Raw genomic sequence first — 24,249 nt, 5'->3', positions numbered from 1 at the left:
TAACCCATAATATAGAAAGTTTTTCTCAATCATATTGTTAATTTTTGCTAATGCTTTTGGTTACCTTTTTTTTTTTTTCAATTTTGTGATTCAATGAAAGATAATGTTATTAAGAAAATCAGCCAAAAAATTGGAATTGACTGGTAAGGTTGCTTTCATATGTATTGAGAGACAGACCGATGGGAAGAGAGAGAGAGAAGAGAGAGAGCTCCTCGCTGTGAAACCAGGTGCGCTTTTGAGTGCTTCTTGGGAAAATAAAGGATTAGCAAAACTTCCATAGAATAAATAATAATTTGAGATGTATTTCCTTAGCCCTAATCACAGCAATGTCTGTATCCTGTTGACGACGTCTGAGCACCTGTGAGCAAGCACGTGCACACAAGAAGAGGGGAGAAGAAAGCAGATATTCTTATCCCTCCCGAAAACTTTGTAATTTTTTAGAAATATTTTATTTTAGAGAGAAAGAGAGCAGGGGAGAGGGAGAGAGAGAACCTCAAGAAGACTCTGCCCTGAGTGCAGCTGTCGATGTCAGGACCCTGAGATCATAACCATAGCCAAACCTAAGAGTCAGATGCTTACCGACTGAGTCACCCAGGCGCCCCAAAAGTCGTGTAATTTTTGAGGAGCTCTTGTGTCTGGAGAAACATAGCCATAAAAAGTGGTCCTGTTTTTCAAGCCTGAGTGAGATCCAGGATTGATCTATCTTTCTTTCTTTCTTTCTTTCTTTCTTTCTTTCTTTCTTTCTTTCTTTCTTTCTTTCTTTCTTTCTTTTTCTTTCTTCTTTTCTTTCTTTCTTTCTTTCTTTCTTTCTTTCTTTCTTTCTTTCTTTTTCTTTCTTCTTTTCTTTCTTCTTTTCCTTTCTTTCTTTCTTTCTTTCTTTCTTTCTTTCTTTCTTTCTTTCTTTCTTTCTTTCTTTCTTTCTTTCCTTCTTCTTTCTTTCCCCGAACCTGTCCCCTTCCCTTCCCTCTCATTGTTTTCTGCCCTTTGGTATTATGAGAAGCTGGTTTGAAATAGGGCTGGGCTGAGCAGAGGCGAATACTGAAGAAAGGTTTCACTTAGGGGCTTTGAGAGGAACGTTACAGGTGGTTACTGTTCTCTTTCGTGGTTTTGATTTGTATCAATCAGTTGGGGTAAAGGAGGAAATTCATCCCATTTATTTTTGTTGTTCTTCTTCTTGTTCTCTGTCTCTGAGAGGCTGTTACCACCTTCTGAGGAACAAACAAGAGGAGTGCCCTACCTAGAACCTCTGACCCCAAAAGGCTGCTTAAATGCCTATTTTCAGGAAAACAAGGATGGGGCCTGGGAGTGTGTGATTAGTGTCCTGCTTAGGAATATTATTCTCACGCTGCCAGGGGCTTGTCTCCCAGAGAACAAGGAGTGGGGGAGAGCTATAAGGAGCTCTGTTCTGTGTGCCAGTTGGCTGCTTGCTCTCAAAGCTAGAATGGGAACATTCTCGATTGAGTCCTCCCTAGTCTAAGGGAGCCATGTCTGGGGACACCTGAGAGGCTATGGCTTCATAAACACACAAAGTTGAGTCTTGGATGTGTGCTTTGCTGGGTGTTTGAAGAGTTCCCAGAACTCATGAGTTCACTTCTCATGCTTCGCCATGCCTGGAGACCTCACACACCCCCTCAATTCTCCCATCCCTTTGTGGCTCCGTTATGAACCTAACGGCAGTTCCTGATCTCACCCATGTCTCAAGGCAGCTGAGACCCTCTGTGGCTCTGAGAAGCTCTTATTAAAACCTCTGGAAAGGTTCAAGAGCATGAGGGAGTGATTTACAGAGGTTGTGGGAGTCCAAAGCTGGCATCATGTCCCGCCTACAGACTGAGAACTGAATGAAAGGAGGTCAGACTGTCTACAGACCAGCTCCTTAGTTGAGAACTTTGGCCCTTCTCTGCTGACCTTTTAGCCAGGTCAGGGAGCTGCAGGAAGTGATAGTTGAGATCTGTTACTACTGTGGGACATGACCCTGGAGGGTGGACATGACCATGGGGTCCTAGAACCCTGAGTGTGAGAAACGGAGAAGATCTCTACCCTGGACTATATCCAGGGTGTCCATTTCCCAGCATCATTTTTCCCTTACCAATTTTAAAGTGTTAAAAACCTTTGAGGGTTTTTCCTGGCTCTTTTACCAATCACTGCTCAGATATGGGTTTTCTCTGCATCTCTTGCTGGGTTTTTACCACTCGCTGCTTGTTTCTATACTTTTTTTTTCATCCCTCTTTTTTTGCCCTTCTCGCAAGTGTGCTCCCTCTCTCCTTTATCGTCATTCTGTTTATACACATAACACCAGTAATGGTGAAAAGTAGTGCAAGACCCTGGTCCAGTGTCCCCCTGTGAGACAGATACTTTGTTTTGCAAATGAAGAAACAGGCGTCTCAACATATCTGAGCTGGTGAGCAATGGGGCTGGGACTTCTTAACTATGATGCCATATTACTCTCAGCTGTGTTGTCCCCTTTGGGCCTTAACAAACAGCAGTTTTGTGCCAATTCCATGAAATGGAATCTTAGTCCACCTGAGAGTAACTTTGAAACATACGAGACACGTTGCCTGTCACCTCCTCTGTCAGCGTCCCATATTCTCTACAACTTGGCTGCTGTTCCCCAAGGATTATCTTCCTCCCAGATTCATGGGTGCATTCACATAAAGTAAGGGCAATTTACTTTGTGCAGGCACTGTTTGAACTTTTTTCTCTGAACCTGCCCTCAGCACCCCCAGAAGCTTTTTTGGCTCAAACTACATTTCTCTTTTTGTACTGCTTTCCCGAAGTTCCTCTCTGGTCCTGATGCTTCTCTTGTCTCACTCTCCTTTCTACTTCTTTACCTGGACATTACTTTTCTCTTTCTCTCTTGGGATTTTTACATAATCCCAAATATCTCCTGTCCAATTAGACATGCTCTTTTCATATGTTTATGGGATCAATCAAGACTGGAGAACCTTCAATACAACTATTTGAAATGAAGTCATGCCACAAGAATACGACCGAGCAGTTTAAGAACCTTCACCTTTTGCCTCCTCCCCTCAACCTGAGGATCTTACATTCTTATTGCTAGATCTCAGGTAAGAACAGCAGCCCCCATTTCTCATTCTGTGATATTTAGATTATCAGCTCATCTCATGTGGTGAACCTGAAGAGGAAGAACACAGCCCTGGAACATGGGCAGAAACCTTCTAGACTTCTGTACTGGGATCTGGACTGAAGAAGGAGAAGGACATCAGAATGATTCTGTCAGACCTTATGGTTCTACTGAATATAGGTGCATATAGGGACACTGTCAGAGGACTGTGGCAAGGACAGGGCCTCCCCATTCAGTGCAGAGTATTAATATAAACTAGATTTTAGCAAATAGATGGTATGTCTCTGAGCCAGCATCAAAACCTTCACGATTCAGGAGAGTGAGAGGTCATAAGAACTAGCCTGACTGTCCCTTCAGAGGATGAACAATACAGGGACCGTGAGAACAGAACAAGCACTGTCTCAGAGTGGGGCTGAGGTTTCTCTCTATCTTCGGGCCACACTTACTGGTAAGGTCCAGATTCCAGTAGTGAAGTTGTTCCTCCATATCCTTACCGATGTTTGGCGTCGTCTGTTTTGTTGTTTTGGTTTGATTTTAATGTTAGCTATTCTATTGGGTATGTAGTTGGATCTCATTGTGGTTTTAATTTGCATTCCTTAATGACTAATGGGGTTTAGCGTCTTTTCTTAGGCTTACTTGCCTGTTGTATATTTTCTGAGGTGAAGTGTCTGTTGAATTTTTTGCCTATATTTTTAATTGGTTTGTCGTCTGTTTATCCACATTTGAAAATTTTTAACAGGTTTTAGACAGAAATCCTTTATCAGGTATGTGATTTACTAATATCTTCTTTTAATCTGGTGGCTGTCTTTTCACAGTCTAAATATTATCTGTTTAAAGAGCAGATGTCTTTCATTTTGATGATGTTCAGTTAGCATTTATTATTATGATTCATGATTTTGGTGTTGTAGCTAAGAAATCTTTGTACAAATCAGAGTCACAAGAATTTTTAATCAATATCTTCTAAAAGTTTTTGAAATAATTTTACATTTTACATTTATATCTCTGACTCATATTGAATTAATTTTTGCATAAGGAGTGAAGTTTAGTTGGAGGGTATGCCCAACTGTTGCAAAAACCTTTCTCCATTGAATTGATTTTACACCTTTAATCAAAAATCAACTATTCATATGGATGTCAAGTCAACTTATGGGCTCTATTCTGTTCCAGTGATCAATGTGTGTCTCTTTACCAACACTACACTGTCTTGATTACCATAGCTTTATAGTCATTTTAAAAATTAGAAAGTATGGAAAAAAATAAAATTAGAAAATATGATTCTAACCTTATTCTTCATTTCCAAAAATTGTTAATTCTTCGAGCTTCTTTGCCTTTACATGTAAATTTTAATATCAGCTTGTCTGCATCTACAAACATCCTGCTGAAATTTCTGTAGGAATTGCACTATATCTGTCAATCAAAATGAAAGGAATTGTCATGTTTCCTATATTGTCTTCCAAACCATAAAAATTATGTCTCTCTCCATTTATTTGGTCTTTTTAAGTTTTTTCATTAGGACTTTATAGATTACAGCATACAGATTTTGTACATGTTTTGATAAATTTCCCTACATTTTTCTTACTTACTCTTTTTTTTTTCTTTTCTCTCTCTTTCTTTCTTTCTTTTTTTTTTTTTTTTTTTACCTATTATAAATGGTATCTTTATTTTGGTTTTCACATAATACATTGATTTTGTTGTTGTTGTTTCTTTTATATAGACTTGTTATTTTGGACTTGAAAAATATTGCACTAATGCTATGGAGAGTTCCTGTATAACTTTGCATTTGCTTTTCTAGAGCTGCCATAACAAAGTATCACAAACTGAGGGGCTTAGAACAAACGAAATGGATTGTCTTACACTGCTGGAGCAACTAAAATCAAGGTGTTGGCAGGATCATCCTTCCTCTGAAACCTGCAGGGAGCAATTGTTGCTTACAATCCTCTGGGTGTCTGCTGTTTGCTGGCATTCTTTGGCTTTCCTCAGTGCACAGATCCTTCACTCAATCCTTGGTCTTCCCATCGCTGACTTCCCCCTATGCACGCCTGTCTCTGTATCAAATTTTCCCTACAAAAGTAGGGTTAGTATATTGTGGGATGAGGGGTTACCCTAATGACCTCTTCTTAATTTGATTTTCTCTGCAAAGACCCTATTTCCAAACAAGATCAATTACGAGGTTCTGAAGATGGGATTTTAATATATCTTCTTTTGAGGACACTCTTCAACCCATAACAACCCCTCATTCAAGGTGTCTCCCTTGTGAACATCTTATGTTATCATGATGCATGTGTCAAAAACTTAAAAAAAAAAAAAAAAAGACATTGGTACATTACCACCGATTAGACTCAGACTTGACTTGGCTTTCCTAAATTTTTCCACTAGTAAGCTCTCTTTATTTAGGATCCAATCGAGAGTATGATACTGAATTGGAATGTTGGGTGTCCCCAATGTCCTCTGACCTGTGACATTTTTTGTCTTTCCTTATTTTTCATGATCTTGGCAATCTTGAGGTATAATGACCAGGTATACTGTAAGAATGTCTTCAATGTGGTGTGTGACTGTTTTTTTATTTCATGGTTAGACTGTGGTTATAAGTTTGGGGAAAGAATACCACAGAGTTGAGGTATCCTTTTCATATCATCATATAAGGCTCTACATGAGGCCTTAAATGGCCATAACAAGATTTATCATTGACGAGTTCACTTTCATTACTTGGTGAAAGTATGTTTTACGTACTGTAAAAGTAGTTTTTCTCTTTCCCTATTCTATTCTTTGTAATTAAATCACTGTTTATCCCCATCTCAAAGGTGTATGGAGTAATGATGGTGGGAATTAAGTTGAATCTCCTGGTAAGGGGTTTAAGGCCTACATATATTATTGAAATACTCTATAAGGAAGATTTGGCCACTTCTCTCATATATATTTGCATATATGCATGTATTCAGTGATTTAATTTATATCAATATGAATTAATTTATATCACGTGTATTTATTTTATACTTTGGATTAGAATCCTATATTATATTATTTATTTTCTTTCAAAAATTATTCCAGTCTTGGCCACTGAGGACTTTTTCAGGTTGTTGGCTCCTTTTTGCTTTTGGCATGCTTCCACTTTTTTTTTTCTTTGAGGCATGTCTCACCTGCTGGTATTGTGAAGTGTTGACGATTCTGTATGTGTTTTCCTTCCTCAAGACCTAGAATCAGGCATTCTCCAAGTTGCTCTGGTCCTTTTTATTGGAGAATGATATTGAACCCAACCAAGATCTGGGTCATATGTGTTTGTTGTTATTAGCATGTTACTGACTTAACCTTTTCAGCAGAAAATAACTAGGAAATATATGTCTATATATGAATCCATTTACATCTAGATGTATGTATAATATAATTTCTTTATCCATCAGTATATTTTTAAACTAAACATGAAATCTTAGTCTATTGCAGAATTCTATTCAGAACCACAGTGGTTATTCCAGCCCTCCCCATCCCTTATTTGTCAGTTCTTTTCCCTGACATGAAAAGCCAGGCTTTTATTATCTGCCTTTTGTTTACTATATGTTCATTCTTGACACAGATATAAAGTTCCTTCAGAAATGTTAATACACACCCCTGTGAGGAACAAATTTATAAACTTGAGTCTAGGGTTTATGTATAAATATTTTTTGTCTTCACTTTACAATTTCTAATCAAAATACTGTTTTCCAAATTTACTTAGATCTACTTTCCCCCACTCCCTCAAAGAGGCCATGCCATTCATTTGTAATACAATGAGATCATTTGTGGCGGTTGGCATTCCATCCTAGGTTCCTTGGATAGCCTATTTGGCTTTGTTAATTTGCATATATTAGAGATCACTCTTGGTGATATAGAATTTTGTGGCTTTGGAGAAATGCGGAGAGGCATGAATCCATCCTTCAGTCCTATCCAAAAGAGGTTCCATTACTGGTTCCGTTACTTTAAGAATTCCTCTGTGTGTCACCTTTGTTGTCAACCAGTCCCCACTCCTATAACCCTGAGACACCAATATTCTGTTTTTCATCCCTATAGTTTAGCTTTTTAGGGGACTTCCCCTAGTGGGATCATAAAATAAGTATCCTTTTGGATCTGGCTCCTTTCTACTCAGCAAAATGCATCTAATATTCATCCATATTATTATGCACATGAGTAACTCATTCCTTGTTATGACCAAATACCATTTTCTTTTAGGGATGTACCACATACTGCTTATCCACTTACCTGCTGAAGGATATTTTGTTTCCTTCCTGGTGTTTTGATTATGAGCAAACCTTTACAAACATTCCCATACTGGTTTTTGTGTGAACATAAGTTTTCAGTTCCTTTGGGTAAATACCAATGGATGAGGTACTGAGTTATATGCTAAGTCTATGTTTAACTTTATTAAAGGTAGATAGATAGATGATAGATAGATAGATAGATAGATAGATAGATATCAAATTGTCTTCCAGAGTAACTGGTGCTATTCATCCCCACCAGCACTAAATGAAATTTCCTGTTGTTCTGCATCCTCACCAGTATCTGGTGTTGTCAGTTTTATTTTATCTTATTTTATTTTATTTTAGCCATTGTATTAGATATATAGTAGTGTGTAATTATGGTTTTAATTCTAGTGTCTCTGATGACTAATGATTCAGAGTATTTACATATGCTTATTTGCCATCCAGAGATTTGCTTAAGTGAAATGTCTGTATCTTTCAAGCATTTTAAAAATTGGATTATTTGCTTTTGTATGTTTGAGTTTTAAATGTTTTTGTGTGTATCTTCTGAATATAAATTTATCAGTTATTTGACCAAAATATTTTCTCATGGAATGTGGCTTGGTTTATATTCTTAAAATTCTTAAACAATCTTTCAGAGAGCAAGAGTTTTTATTTTTGATAAAGTTAAATTTAACAATCTTCCTTTCATGAAGTGAGCTTTTGATGTTTTAGCTAAGGTTGTCTTTTCTCCCTCAAAGTGCCTTTATGCTTTGGTGGAAAATCAGCTGACATGACTGGGCCGATCTCTGCTCCACCTTTTGTCTGGCTCTGATGATCCATATGTCTATCCTTTTGTCAATACTACATGTTTTGATTACTGTGTGATTCTAGTAAGTCTTGAAATCCAGTAATGTGGATATTCTAATTTTTTTTGTTGTTTTAGGATTGTTTTGGCTATTCTATTTGCTTTGGTGTACTATAATACACTTTAGACCCAGCTTGTTTGTAACTTCAAACTATTTTCTAGAACTTTCTTAGAGATTACACTGAATTTATAGATCAAATTGAGAGAACTGTCATCATAACTCTATAAGTTATTCATCCTATGAATGTGGTTTATTCCTTCATTTATTTGGATCTTATTCCTTACATCATTGCATCGTAGCTTCCACTGTACTGATGTGCACATATTTTGTTAAGTTTATACCTAGTTAATTTACTTTCTTAAAAGTTAAAAATTTTTCTTTCTCTGACTTATTTCACTTAGTATAATAATCTGTCTCCATCCATATCATTGCAAATGGTGATTTCATTCTTTTTTTATGGCTGAGCAATATTCCATCGTGTATGTATATATATATATATATATATATATAAACACACACATACACACACACACACACACACACACACACAAAATGGATATTACCCCTTCTTTATCCATTCATCAGTTGATGGACATTTGGGCTCTTTCCATAACTTGATAACACTGATATAAATGTCAGGATGTATGTATGCTTTCAAATCTGTATTTTTGTATCCTTTGGTTAAGTGCCTAGTAGTATAATTGCTGGATTGTATGGTAGTGCTTTTTTAAACTTTTTTTGGAAACTCCATACTGTTTTCCAGAGTGGCTGTACCAGTTTGTATTCCCACCAACAGTGCAAGAGGGTTCCCTTTCCCCACATCCTCGCCAACACTTTGTTTCTTGTGTTTTTGACTTTAGCCATTCTGACCAGTGTGAGGTGATTTCTCAGATTTGTATTTCACTGGTGATGGGTGATGTTGAGCATCTTTTCATGTGTCTATTAACTATCTGGATGTCTTCTTTGGAAAAATGTCTATTCATATCTTCTGCCCATTTTTTAGTTGAAATACTAGTTTTTTTAGCATTTTTATAAGTTCTTTGTATATTTTGAATACTAATTCTTTATCACATATGTCATTCGCAAATATCTTCTCCCACTCCATTGGTTTTCTAAAAGTTTTGTTGATTGTTTACTTCACTGTGCAGAAGCTTTTTATTTTGATTAAGTCGCAATTGTTCATTTTTTCTTTTCTTTTCTTGCCTGAGAAAAACCTATCTTAAAAGAACTTGCTAGAGCTAATATCAAAAAGGTTATTGTCGGGTTCTCCTCTAGGATTTTAATGGTTTCATGTCTCACATGTCTTTAATCCATTTTGAATTTATTTTTGTATATGGTGTATAGCATATGATTTCATTTATATGTGGGATTTAAGAAACAAAACAAAGAAGTATAGGGGTAAAAAGAGAGAGAGAGGGGCCAACCAAGAAACAGACACTTAACTATAGAGAACAAACTGTTGGTTAGCAGAGAGAGAAGGTCGTTGTAAGAAGGATTAAGTAGGTGATGGGCATTAAGGAGTACATTTATTGTGCTGAACACTGGGTATTGTGTGGAAGTACTGAATCACTAAATAGTACCTCTGAAAGTAATATTACACTAATATTAACTGGAATAAATAAAAAGAAAAAAATTTAATAATTTTACTGTGATATATTTGACATACAGCAAACTGCACATACTAAAAATGCACATTTGGAAATTTTCATCATAGGTACACATAAGTAACTTTCAACAAAAAAAGGATAATGAACCTATCCATCCATCATCTGTGAAAGTTTCTTTGACCCTTGTTTTTGTTTCCAACTTCTTTATTCTGGTAAGAAGTCTTAACACAAAATGTTCCATTTTAATGCATTTTTAAGTGTACAGTATTGGTAAGAATGTTGTACATCAGCTCTCTAGAATTTACGAATCAAGTTAATTCCCTTCTTGAAGTTTTTGTAAATGTGGGCTTTTTAAAAATTTTAAATATAAATTTTGAAGCTATACATGTGGCATTTTAAAAAACTTTCAGATACAACCTTTTCATTGCGTATATGTAGGAATCAAGATGACTTTTACATACTGACCTTTTGTCCTGTGACCTTGCTAAACTCATTCATTAATTCAAGATTTTATTTTTGTAAAGTCTTTGGGATATTCTACACTCATAATCATGTTTTCTGTGAATACATACATTTTATTTCTTCCTTCCCAATGTTTTTCTTTTTTTCCCCCTCCAACTAGATTTATTGAACACCGGAAATTTCTATATACAAAGTGACTTGGATTTGTTACTTCAAAACATGATCCTTTCGGGCGCCTGGGTGGCTCAGTGGGTTAAGCCGCTGCCTTCAGCTCAGGTCATGATCTCAGGGTCCTGGGATCGAGTCCCGCATCGGGCTCTCTGCTCAGCGGGGAGCCTGCTTCCTCCTCTCTCTCTCTGCCTGCCTCTCTGCCTACTTGTAACCTCTCTCTGTCAAATAAATAAATAAAAATCTTTAAAAAAAAATGATCCTTTCTTACTAATATTTTGATAACTTAGTCTATTGAGTATCAAAATGAAGCTCACTCTAAAATTAATAGGGAAGTGCCCAATGCATGCCAAATGAGTGGTCTACCCACTGGAACTTTAATAGTTCCACAATATAATTAGCATAGGTAGGATGCAGCCTCTATGACAGACTGCTGGAGAACTGATATGACGTGTTAAGAGGTCATTTTGCACACTGCTACTGTGATGCTGTCATGTTTCTGGATCATAATGCTCCCATTATCTGATTCTACACACACCACAGGAGAATCATTTGGGTCTGAGGTTAGCTTGCTGCTTGCTAGTCTAGAACAGATATGACTCCAGCATGCTAATCTGACAGGCTCTCACAGAAGCCCAAATTAAGTCCTTGTGAATCTGTGTGCAAGATTCCAGCAATGGAAGGATTCTTCATTGTGTCCTCCAAGTGCTGCTCCAAGGTCACCTCCATCACACCCACTGTCCACCTGGTCTGGGATCCCATAACAAGTCCAATGTTTGTCTTTTTTTGTGTTTTTTTTTTCCTTGTTTTGCTGCACTACCTAGGATTTCCAGTGCAATGTTAAACAGAAGTGGGGAGAGAGGACATCTCTTTTATTATCCTAAAATTGGAAAAGAAGAATTTGGATTCTCACTGTTAAGAATGTTCTCAGCATTCGTTTTTTTCATAGAAACTCTTATTGAGTCCAAGAAGCTCCTTTCTTTTCCTGGTTGCTGAGACTTTTTATCATGAATGGATGTTGTACTTTGCTGAGTATTTTTTTCCGCTTATATTGATATGATGTGGTTTTTCTTCTTTAGTAATTTAATAAGGTAATTTACATGGATTATATTTGAAATGTGGAAGTACTCTCATGTTTTCTTGAACAAACAAAATATCTTGCAGATATTTTATTAAGGATTTTTGCCTTGGTGTTTAAGGGACATTTAGGAATATGCTTTCTTGTTTGATTTTAGATTCAATTGTTTTCTCAATTGTCTTTCTGTTTTCAACTTTACTCAATCCTGCTGTAACTTTTATTAGTTTCTCCTTTCTGTTTGCTCTATTTTTAACCTGCTTTTTTTTATATATAATTTTTTATTTTTTATAACCTGCTTTTATTTCTCTAGTTTAAGTTGAATATTACATTATTGTTTTAGATCTTTCCTTTCTCCTTATATATGCATTTAATGCTATAATTCTTCCACTAAGAATTAATTCAGCTACAGCCCAAATTTTGATATGTTATATGACATTTTTCATTGAATTTAACATATTTTAAAATTTCTCTTATGATTCTTTTTTTGAGCAATGGATCATTATGCTTTTTAAAAAAATTTCCAGTATCTTGAGATTCTCCTGATATTTTTGTTTAACTAATTCCCATTTTAGTCTAAGAACATATATTGTAAGATTTTTGTTATTTCAAACATGTAAGACTTTTTTAATGGCCCAAAATATGATCTATCTTGATTAATGTTTCATGTACATTTGGGAAAAATGTATAGTCTGTGTTGTTGGGCGGAATGATTTATTAAGTATTAGTTAAGCTCAGTCAGTTGATAGTGCTCCTAAGGGTGTCTATATCCTTATAATTTTCTTCCTACTTATTTTATTAATTATCTAAAGAGGAATGTTGAAATCTCCAAAGATACTAGTGGATTTTTTTTTCTCTTTTTGTGTATATCAGTTTTTGCTTCGTGCGATATGAAATTCTTTTGTTTCATGCATACATGCTTAGGATTTTTATGTATTCTTAATCAACTTCTATATCATTGTGTAATACCTTCTTAATCCTTAATGTTCTTCCCTGTTCCTATGTCTTTAAAATTAACAGAGCTACTCCAGTTTTCTTTAGGTTAGGGTTCATGTGTATCTTTCTTATCCTTTTATTTTCAGCTGAGGCCTTTACACTTAAAGTAGGCTTATTGTAGACTGCACAGAATTTCAGATTATGTTTTATGCATTCTAACAATCTCTGTTTGATTGGTGAGCTGAAAGTATTCATATTTGTCATAGTTATTGATGTAATTAAATTAAACGGTAACATTAGATGTCTGTTTTCTATTTTTCTCTTTTTCCCACTTACTTTTTCCTGCTTTCTTGAGATTAAGTAGGCATACTTTTTTAAGTTTTTATTTAAATTCCAGGTAGTTACATGGATGGTTAAGAGAGTATTGTGCTAAGCAAATTAAGTGGGCATTTTAAAATATAAAACTGCTTAGAAGAGATCAAATTTCAACATTTTTATTTTTTTAAATAAACTATCTTCAGAGAAGTTTAAAGTTCACAGAAAAAATTCAGGAGAGAGTACAAAGAGTTCTTGTATACCACACACTTACAACCTTTTTTACTATATATAAACTTTTCTACTATAGGCAACCTTTTCTACCAGAGTGGCAGATTGTGACAATTGTGACAATTGATTAATCTACATGGACACATCATTATCAACCAAAGTCTGTAATTTACATTAGGCATCACTCTTAGTATTGTACCTTCTGTGGGTTATAACAACATAATGACATGGTATTGTAGTATCATATAGAATGGTATTACTGCCCCAGAAATCTTTTGTACTTAACCTATCCAATACATCCTCACAACAACCGCTGGAAACAACTGATTTTTTTTTTCTTGCTGTCTCCAGTTTTGCCTTTCCCAGAATGGCATATAGTTGGATTCATGTAGTATGTAGTTTTTTCATAGTGGCTTCCTTCACTTAGTGATACTCATTTAAGTTCTTATCTTTTCATGGATTGACAGTGCAATTCTTTTAAGTGTTGAGTACTGTTCACTGGCTGAATGTCCCAAAGTTTATTTATCTATTCCTCTACCTAAAGACATCTTGATTGCTTCCAAGTTTTGGCAGTTATTAACAAAGCTTCTATAAACATGTACAGATTTTTGTGTGGACATAAGTTTTATATTTATTTGGGTAAATACCAAGGAACACGATTGTTGGAAGAGCATGTTTGGTTTTATAAGAAACTGCCAAACTCTTCCAAACTACCCATACCATTTTGTATTTCCCAACATCAGTGAATGAGAGTTCCTGTTGCTCCACATCTTTATCAACATTTGATGTTGTCAGTATTCTAAGTTTAGCCCATTAATTGTTTAATTTGCAGTTCCCTAATGACATATAAAAAAGATACACATATCTTCTGTAGGAAGGTGTCTATCAGAAGTTTTGTTCATTTTTTAAATTTTCTTACTGAGTTTCTTTTCTTTACCTTAGTTTCTGATTTATTTCACCTTCATCTGTCTAAAAGGACTTCTTTCAACATTTCTTACAAGGTGTGGATCCTGGCCATATATCCCCTTACATTCTTTTCATTCTTTCCTTTTTTAAAAAAAAATATTTTATTTATTTATTTGAGAGAGAGAGTGTGTGTGTGAGCATGAACTGAGGAGGCAGGGGGAAGAGGCAGAGGTAAAAGGAGAAGCAAACTCCCTGCTAAGCAGAGACCCTGACCTCAGACTCAATCTCAAGACCCTGGGATTATGACCTGAGCAGAAGGCAGATGCTTAACCAACTAAGCCACCCAGGTGTCCCTCATTCTTTCTTTTTTTAATTTTAATCTGATAAACTCTTTATTTATCCTTCACTTTTAAGGAATGATTGGGTAGTATACATATTTCTAGGTTTGTGTATATTCTCTCTCAGTATTTTAAATATTTCATCTACTCTCTTCTTGCCTGCATGATTCCTGAAGAAAAGTCAAATATACTTTGATTCTATGTCAGTAAGATATTTTTACCCGTGGCTGCTTTCGAGATTTATTCTTTATATTTAATTTTTAAAATTTAAATATTACATTTTTGGCGTTTATTCTCCTTGGTGTCTTCTGAGCTTTCTGATGTGTGGCTTGGTGCCTAACATTAATTTTGGAAAATTCTCACTCAGTATTACTTCAATTAATGTTTGCTCCTTTCTTTCTTCTCCTTCTAGTATTCGCATTATGGGTATGTTATGCTATTTGTAGTTGTCCTACAGTTACTGGATATTCTTGGGGCTTATTGCTTTCCTTTTTCTCTCTGCTTTTAAATTTAGGTATTTCTATGGAGCTCAAGCTCTAATTCCTTGAAATGTCTAGTGTACTAATGAGCCCATCAAAGGAATTCTTCATTTATGTTACATTATTTTTACCTCTAACATTCTTAGAAATACTCTCTTAGCACTTTGGTCTCCCTACTTCTTATCTATCTGTTCTTGTATATTGTCTACTGTTTCCATTAACCCCCTTAGCATATTAATCATAGGTTTTCAAATTTAAATATCTCATCTGATATTTCCACCATTCTTGCGATATCTGACTCCAATTCTAATTGCCTCTTCAATCTCTTCAAACTGTTTTTTGCTAGTTAGTGTGCCTTGTAATTTCTCAAAAGGCTAACATGACATACTAGATAAAAGGAATTGCAGTAAATGTGCAATTCCAGTAATGTGCTAGTAAGGGGGATATATCGTCTCCCCCCACCTCCTTGGTGAGTGTAGTCTTTTGAGTAGGTCAGACTTTTAGTGATCCTGTGTCCTTGAGCTGTAGAGGTCAGCAGTGCTTCTCAGTTCCCCACTCTTTGCTTGGGTCATCCCTTCTCCCAGGGAGGTTGGTTCTGGTTAAATAGTTTCTCCTTTTAAAGAGGACAGTCGTCTTTAAGAAGAATAGAATGCTCTAACACACTTCAAAATGGTTACTTACTATTCCCCTCCCCTGTCAAAGGAGCTGAAGTTTTTCCCCTCAATATTCACAATAAGGACCTGATAAAGTTCCTCTAGGTAAAACTCTCAAAAGTGTGGGTCCTTCCTATGTTTGCATTCCCCTAGAGTTTTTAACTCTCAGCCTTGTGTACCCTGAGCCTCTAGCCATACATCAACTGCAGTATAGGTTTTCCTACCCAGCACCATATCCCATGGACAGTTCTGCCAGTGAGTTTCTGCTCTGGTAAACTGATACTCTCTGTATCTGCCTATGTGACTCTCTCCAATAGGGAGCAGCAGCCCTTTGACCTGTGACCTCATTCGCTAATGGATCTAGAGTTGTTGATTTTTCAGTTTTTCAGCTTTTTACCTGTTGGGACATAGTGTGATTTCTGAGCTTCTCACATGTTACACCAGAAACTGGAAGTCTAGGCCTGTACTTTTCAAGTTTGTTTTATTTCTTCTAGTGACTCATTATTTATATCTCTACTTTAATTTTTTTTTTTTAGTGTCTGCTGTAGAGTTTAAAATATAAGCATACCTCATCTTATTGCACAGTACAGATACTGAGACTTTTACAAATGAAAGTTTGTGGCAGCCTTTCATCCAGCAAGTCTATCAGCACCATTTTTCCTATAGCATCTGCTCACTTCATGTCCATGTGTCACATTTTAGTCATTCTCACAACGTTTCTAACTTTATCATTATTATTATATTTGTTATGGTGATCTGTAATCAGGTTTATGACCAGCTGAAAGCTTAGATGATGGTTAACATTTTTCAGCAAAAAAGTAATATTTAATTAAAGTATATACTTTTTTATACATAAGGCTTTTGCACACTTGGTTAGAATGTAAATCTAACTTTTATATGTGTGGGGGAATGAAAAAATTTATTTGACTCACTTCATCACAATATTTGTTTTATGGCAGTTGTTAAGAACCAAACATGTAAGATCTGCAAGGCATTCCTGTAGATCTCCTTAACTAATTTTGTCCACCTTCAGTAATACTATACTCTTATAGTAATACTATACTCTAAAGAGTAATACTCTTTACATGTGATGTCAAAACTTGATCATAGTCCTAATTCTTCTTTACTTTGTCTTGCATCATTGTGATCATTTCACTTTTACATATGTCATAAACACATAGTAAATTGTGACTGTCTTTGCTTTAAATAGTTATTATTAAAGAAAATATTGTAATACCTCACATTTTATCTAATCTAATTTCTAGTGCCCTCCGTGTCTTTATATAGAGTCAAGTTTCCTCTCAGCATGACATCCTTTTCTCTGAAGAAATTTGTACAACTGTACATGTACTTTTTGTACATTTGATTGGCTGATATCAATTCCCTTAATTTTTCTCTTTGAAAAATTAAAAAATCTCCTACTTTTGAAGGATATTTTCAGTGGATATAGAATTGTGGGATGACTTATTTTCTTTCAATGTTTTAAAAACATCATCCATTGTCTTCTCAGTTGCATAGATTCTGATAGGCTTATTGGTATAATTCTTACCTTTATTCCTCTGTATATAATCTTCCCCCATCCATTGTTATGGCTGCTTTCAAGACTTTCTCCTTGTTACTGTTTTTATTCAGTTTGAATGTGACTTGCTAAGGTGTTGGAGGTTTTGTTGGTTCACTTGTTTGTTTTATTTATTTATTTTTTTCTGTTTGATATTTTCTGAACATCAAGAATCTTTTTTTTAATATTTATCACTAATTTTAGAAAATTTTTTTAAAGTATTTTTTCAGGGGTGCCTGGGTGGCTCAATGGTTTAAGCCTCTGCCTTTGCTCAGGTCATGGTCTCAAGGGTCCTGGGATGGAGCTCTACATCAGACTTTCTGCTCAGCAGGGAGCCTGCTTTTCCCTCTCTCTCTACCTGCTGCTCTGCCTACTTGTGATCTCTCTCTGTCAAATAAATTTTTAAAAATCTTAAAAAAAAAGGTGTTTCTTACATTGTTTCTTTCTGCCCTGTTCTCTTTGTTTTCTTGCTTATGTGTAATCTAATTACACATAAGTTAAATCATTTAATGTTGCCTTATTGCTCGTTGCTACTCTATTCTGTTTTTATTTTCCACTCTTTGTTTTTCCTTTGTGTTTGGATTGTGTGTTTTGTATTTGGATTGTGTGTTTTGTATTGATCTATTTTTGTGGTCATTGACTTTCCTTGGTTATATGACATATACTTTGAAGCCCAACAATGACATTTTCTATAGATTTTGTTTCTAGCTTATCTAAGTCTATCCTACAGTTTTCATCTGTCCTGAAATTACCTGTGTATCTTGCACGTTGTTGACATTTTTCATCAAAGCCTTTAATATACTAATTATAAGTTATTCTGAAGTCCTTGTTTAAAAGCTCAAACATCTGTTTTGTATCTAAGTCTGGCTGTGAGGAGTATTTTGTCAGTTTAGGTTGATTTTTTTAATGCTTTTGACATGTCTTATGTTTTGTTGAATACCTGACATTATATATGACGATAGATACTGTATTATGACAGTAGATGCTAAGTCCTTTTCACGTTACTTGGTAAGTACACACTTTCTTCTGTTAGACCTTTACTTTGGGGATTTGTGTTAATCTAGTCAGGACTTGACATGAGTTTGAAGTTTGTTATTGCTCTGGTTACCAAAGTTAGAGTATGTTAATTTTATGTGTTCCAGAGACTTCCAATGCCTCTGGTAGAGATTTTTTCCACCTCGCATAGTTAGCATATTGGGGCTGATAACTTTTGTTGTAAATTCTTTCTTGTGCTGTTCACTGTGGGGTATTTAAAGACAACTCTGGCCCCTACCCACTAGATGCTAGTAATATTTCTCAAACTATGATAACCAAAATTGTCTCTAAAGAGTACCAAATTTCCCTGGTTGATTCGGGGTAGGTCTCAGTTGAGAGGCACTACTCTGTTTTACTTCTTGGTTTGGCTCTGGGTCCTCTCTTTGTGCTGCTTTTAAAGAAACTCTATCTTTCATCTCTCTACCTGTATTGCCCTCTACATCGATAATCCTAAGGACGTTTGCACGCTTATTTTCACTAGCATTTGGTTTTTAGTGGCTAATTAAAACTAGTTTATCTTCATATCAATTTATATGGCCTCTAATAAAATCTCCTCCAGATGAACATGCAGAGAGCCTGTTTTCCTCCATGCTTGTGCCGCCACTATGCATAATCTTAGTTGTTTGATTTGCTTCCTCAATTTTCTAATGGTTTGAACACATATCATTAATGTTTAGTTTGTCTAGCATTTTTCTTGCAGTAGGAGGGCAGCAACAATTTTTCCAGCTTTCCATATTTCTGAACTGAAATGGGAAGACCCCATTATCTTTATAATGTCCCCCAGTTGTCCTGTTGGCTGTTATTTTTTTCAATCTGGGAGTGGGTCAAGAATGGCTTATTCTAGTGAATTTTCATATTTTACTCACCTTTCATGTATGATCCTTTCAAACCATTTTCTCCTAAGAAATTAAGATTATTTGAATAGCCCTGGATTATTGTTTTACATAATGTCTCCTAAATGTATTTGTCTAGCATTCCTCCTTGGTTACTTACAGATTAAATGTTTCTGGGAGGGATACAGATGTGCCTTTGTGTCCTTAAGTGGTCTACACTTATGAATGTATGAGATCCATGGCCACAGTTTGGTTACTTGGTTAATGTGTCAGCTAAATATTTGCCTTGTAAAGGTACTTTTTTCTTTTTTGCATTTAGGAACTATGTGGGGTATAACTTTATTATATGAATACTCTCTTCCCAAAGGTTTTTATCTTAGTTATTTTAGAATCTATTGATGATTCTTGTTGATTTAGTTAATGTTACAGTGTATCTAAAGTGTCTGTTTTCTACCTCTCCTTTAGGTCTCTCCAGAAAAGATAAGTAGTGTTTAATGACATTTCTGCAAATCCAGAAAGTTTTTTCCCATCCCTTTTGTTAGCTCCAGGCTCTTGGCTGTTATCCTTAGGCTTTGAAACCATAAAATGGCTATGCAAATGGGTACTGTATCCAAGTAATGTCTGGAAACAAAAACAAAACAAAACAGATTTGTCTCCCATGTTTCTTCTAGAGCAAGAAATATTTTTATAGCCTCTCCTAGGAATCTTTCTTTTTAATCCACTGGTCAAAATTGGAGCACATGCCTTGTGCTAACCAATCAGAAAGAGGAAAATAAAGGAAAAGTATGACGATTTTTGGACCAAATATGGCCCCCCTGCTTATGGCTAGGGATGAGCCAGGACCTCTGATGTATTTGTCTCTGTAAAGGAGACAATATGGTTGACAAATCCCGAATCTCTAATGGGAACTGAGAAGCTGGAAAACAAGCATGCCGCCTGTCGGTCTGGAAGACTCCCCTTCTCCCTTACCAACTTATCTCCAGCACTACCTATGCTGCTGTTGTGCATGTGTGTATTAGTGAGAGAAGACTTAACTCAATTACGTTTCCTTTTCCTTTTATTTCCTCAGAAACATGAATTCTACTTTTGTGCAGCATGTCCCCAGGAGGCTTATCTGCTACATCTGCAAGGACTATTTCACAGACCCCTTCACCCTTAGCTGTGGGCACAACTTTTGTACTCCATGTCTCTGCCTCCTGTGAGAGGATGCTCAGCATCCTACTCACTGCTCTGTGTGCAGCACAGTATCTCCATGAATAGACTTCAAAGGCATTGTTTTCGCTGTGAAACAGGTTCGTGCTTCCAAAGAATCCATTGCCTGCCAGTTACCGAACTCTGCCAAGCAAGTCTGTAGGATACACCTAGTATTAAAGGACCTCTTCTGTCCAACTGAAAAGAGCCCGCTGTGTTTGCACTGCTCCAGTTCCCAAAGGCATGCCACTCACAGACACTCACCAGTGTCACAAGCCGCTGAGCAGTGCAGGGTAAGTACCATCACTGTGAAATGTGGAAGACTCCATGCCTTATCAGGCAATGAGCAACAGTTGTTGATTTTTATTTTTCTCAAGCAAATAGAATTGCAAGATACCATGTGCCATGCACTGTTCTGAAAAATTAGGGATACGACACTGAAGAAACTAGACAAACATCTTTGCTCCCCTAAAGTTTAAATTCTGTTGGGTTGAGGGAGAATGGTGATGAGTTGAGGAGGGTGTTGGCATTTCAGCGTAACTAACAGGGTATGTAATCTCTAGAGACAGTGACAGTCATTGGCTACTTCAGCAATGATGACAACAAACGTCTTTTAGTGATAGCAGATTTAGAAATAATGTATTGTAATCATACCATAGAAAAAGTGATCGCCATCATTTCAAAATTAAATATGAATCAAGATTCACTTCTGAACATTGTCCATATTACATATAATGTAAGTAGTAGATTCCTCAGATTATGGATTACATTTTCTAAATTCAGGAACTCTATTTTTGATTAGTCTCCCAGATTTGATTATTAGTGTTCTCAGAGAAAATCATTGACATATCTGCTTTCTTTACTTTTTTATTTTTCTCATGTCTATCCCCTTATCAATTTTTGAGGTATCTGAAAAGTGCTATTTCTGTTTTTCTAGTGCTTAAATTTGCAGTTCTTTTACAGGAGAAACTTCTGATGCAAATGAAATCTATTTGGAAAAGCAGACAGAAAAATCAGAAAAATCTAAACAAAGAATACAACTTGTTTAGAGCATGGAAGTTAAGAGTAGGCCCTGTTTCCCTTGGAACCAGCTTGGGAGAGATACCATGGTAACTGACAGTGGAAGAACTTAAATTAAATCATGATGTTTCTTGAGCAGGTAATCATAAAAAGAGCTACATCTGTTTCTCTACAGGAAACATGGCCTTCAGTACAGGATTTCACACTGAGCCCATTGTGTAACTAAAAGACTTTTCCTGGTTTTTCTGGATAAAACATTATCTACCAGCAATACATCATAAGGGATAAGAAAATGCACTATCTCAAGACAGAATGCAATGATCACAGGGATGGAGGTAAATACAGAGTTCTACAGGAACTTAGCAAATTTTGAATGTTAAGAAAAGCTTCTCAAACAAGTGAAAATCAATGTGATGTTTGTATGTTAGTAGAATTTGTCATTTCCTGGATATTGATGGCAGAGAGATCTGAGGGACAAGAAAAGTAAAGATGAGACAAATCAGACAACCCATGAAATTGTTTGAGATCTGCTTGCTGCTCCTACTGATTAGTACCTGGGGCACGAGGCAGACAGTGATGAGGGATGTGGCTAGAAATGTCGTTATGCCCAGATCAAGAATACAAATGCCTAGCTAAGGATTTTGGATTGTGTCATTGTTGATTCATGAAGAATAACTGAGAACCTGAATCTGAAGAAGACAACAAGACCTTTCTTTTCAAAGAACTCAAGCAATACTGAAGGAGACATATGAGAGACCAGTATTAGAGAATAAAAATTCATTGAACAGTTATCTGTGCATGGTACTGAGAATGCCAAAGAGGAATAAGAACATTATGTTGATCATTTAGGATGGGTTTCTTTTTTTTTTTTTTTCCAAGATTTTATTTATTTTAGAGAGCACGTGAGCAGGGGTAAGAAGTGGTAAGGAAGGTCAGAGGGAGAGAGAATCTCAAGCAGACTTCATGCTGAACAGAGAGTCTGAGACAGGGCTTGATCTCTTAATTCTGAGATCATGACCTGAGCAGAAATTAAGAGTCCTACCCTCCCACCCAGATGGATTTCTAATGAGTCATTCATTCATATGAGGACTTTTGATGTGTTGCTCACTGTTCTAGGCCAACAAAGAGATACAGGAATGGGCAAAAAGAGAAACAAATCACTGAGCTCAGGAGTTTATAATCAGTAAAAGAACTTGATCCAGAAATTTAAAAAGTAAAAGTTGTGTTATATCCTGTTTATGAAGTGCTTGGGTAAAATGAAAGCAGAAAATGAGTATAAGGAGTGTGGACTTGGGGAATGTATGCTGGCCATGGTTACACCTGGGCAGAGATAAGAAGGAGCTGGTCAGGGGTGAGGGAGCTGGGGGACGAGCGCCCTCTCTGAGAACACAGCTCTCTGCAGTAGGAAACAGAGGGATTAGTAAAAGCAATGGGCAGGAAATAATTCAAACATGGAAAGAAGGTGAAGTAATATAAGAATGAGTCATATTATTTGAATTTAGTAAAAACAGGCTCTTGGCAAGTTGGAATGTGTAGTTCAGGAAAGAGTAAGAAACAGAAGCAAGGAGTCATTGCTTGGATGAATAACCGGAAATTACACCTATGGATACACTGAGTTTGATTCCATTTGGTCAATAAGTTGGCTTTTATGGCAATAAAAGTGTTAGCATAGAAGCTAGCTAAAGCCATTTTAACAAGGATGTTTAATGTTGATACTTCCAAAATAATTTGGTAAATCCACATGTGTTTAAAGATGGTGTGAAGAGAAAGGGAGAAAGTGAACTGGAGACAGACCCACAGAACAAGGGATTCAGAGACACAGAGATGTAGGAGACAGAAGAGAGGCAAGAATGTGTGTGTAGGATTGTAAGATGATGTCTCTAAGGAGGTCAGACAGGCTGGACCAATCAAGAGGAGGTGGGTGTGGTCCTGAGGCAGGTGGAGCCAAGCTCTGGTGAAACACAGAGTTTTGGAAATGAAGATAATTTAGAAAGATCATGTGCAATGTCCTCTATTTGCCCGAGGAAGTCAATTTTTGCTTTTTTGCTGAGAGCAGATAGTCAGTTTATGAATATGAATGTTCAGGAAAATGAATTATGATTTAAATATTATGAATTATATAAAACAATAAAAATTGATTTTAAATTTCTATTTTTACATGAAAACATGGATGTTTGAGGGTAAGTCATTGTAAACAATGGTGCAGGCAATAAATAAATGAAAAGAGAAAGGAAGGAAGGAAGGAAAAAGGAAGAAAGAAACCAAATGTGTGGTTTCTTAGAAGAAAGACATAAAGCTATATGTAGTACTTCTATGATGTGAATATTTGCTTCAGATCATGATTTGTAGGTTCAAATTCTAATCCCGAATGGTAGTAGGAGTGGGGGCTTTGAGTGGTGATAAGATCACGCGGCCAGAGTCCTCAGGAATGGGACACGTGCTTCTGAAAGAGATGCTAGAAATGTCCCTTGTCCCATCTGCCATTTGAGGACACAATGAAAAGATAGCTATGTAGGAAGTGGGCTCTCATCAAATCTGCCAGCACCAATCCTAGACTTCCCAGCATATAGAATGGTGAGAAATTAATTTCTGTTATATACCCAGTCTATGGTGCTTTTGTTAAAGGAGCCCAAACAGACTAAGAACACTGTACATAGCACACAGACTATAGATAATGAAAGAAGAAAAAAAGCATCCAGATATATGGGCTAATTAAACCAATGTCATTTCAGGGTTTTGAAAATCTACAGATGATGATGATCAGGGCTGAATATCCCAAGGTAAACCACTATCTCCATGAGGAAAAGCAAAAACATGTAGAGAGCCTGGCAGTGGAAGGCAAGATAGTTTTTAATCAACTCCGGAGAAATGTAGCTAGAATGCGTCACAGGAGGAAACCCCTGAGAAAAATGTATGAGGAACTAAAGGAAATTTGCTGCAAAACAGATGTGGACCTGAACCAGGTAAAGGCTAAGGAAAGATGTCAGGGTGTTGAACACCAGACTGCTCAGAAATCATTTATGTTCACTGAGGTCTATACCCTTGGACCTCCATTATTTTCCTGTTTCCAAGGTCCAATTCTGCCCTCTTTCACTTTGGGATGTCGGGCTTTGCACCTCCAGTATAACCTGGAAGCTCAGGGTCACATTCACCTTATACAAAAAGGAAAACTATGTAGAAAATTCTGTGGAACAGATACAGGAAAAAAGGGGAAAAAAAAGTCCTTCTTAACTCTTCTACTGAACTTTCAGTTTCTGACAGCAACAGAGCAGCTCGTGAATAG

At 36.3% G+C, this 24,249-nt stretch overlaps 1 protein-coding gene and 1 pseudogene across 2 annotated transcripts in view; one reads left to right on the top strand and one right to left on the bottom strand.

Annotated features, from left to right (window-relative positions):
• The first annotated feature begins 4,753 nt into the window (after positions 1 to 4,753).
• Positions 4,754 to 24,249, top strand: part of LOC309840273 (tripartite motif-containing protein 77-like) — a 21,190-nt gene continuing 1,694 nt past the window's right edge. The window contains 7 exon segments of the mRNA XM_082682356.1: positions 4,754 to 5,156; positions 19,825 to 19,954; positions 19,958 to 19,999; positions 20,048 to 20,239; positions 20,910 to 21,055; positions 22,211 to 22,217; positions 23,648 to 24,241. Coding sequence (XP_082538482.1) covers positions 19,829 to 19,954; positions 19,958 to 19,999; positions 20,048 to 20,239; positions 20,910 to 21,055; positions 22,211 to 22,217; positions 23,648 to 24,241 — 1,107 coding nt within the window. The 5' untranslated portion in view covers positions 4,754 to 5,156; positions 19,825 to 19,828.
• LOC309841445 (ragulator complex protein LAMTOR5 pseudogene) lies at positions 10,851 to 11,191 on the bottom strand (annotated as a pseudogene). The gene has a single exon. The product of its transcript is annotated as a ragulator complex protein LAMTOR5 pseudogene (transcript).

The sequence above is a fragment of the Mustela nivalis genome (genome assembly GCF_964662115.1).
Source record: "Mustela nivalis genome assembly, chromosome: 9".
Classification (NCBI taxonomy): domain Eukaryota; kingdom Metazoa; phylum Chordata; class Mammalia; order Carnivora; family Mustelidae; genus Mustela; species Mustela nivalis.
Note: the sequence above shows the minus strand (reverse complement) of the source record. Positions and strands in the feature narration are given on the sequence as shown.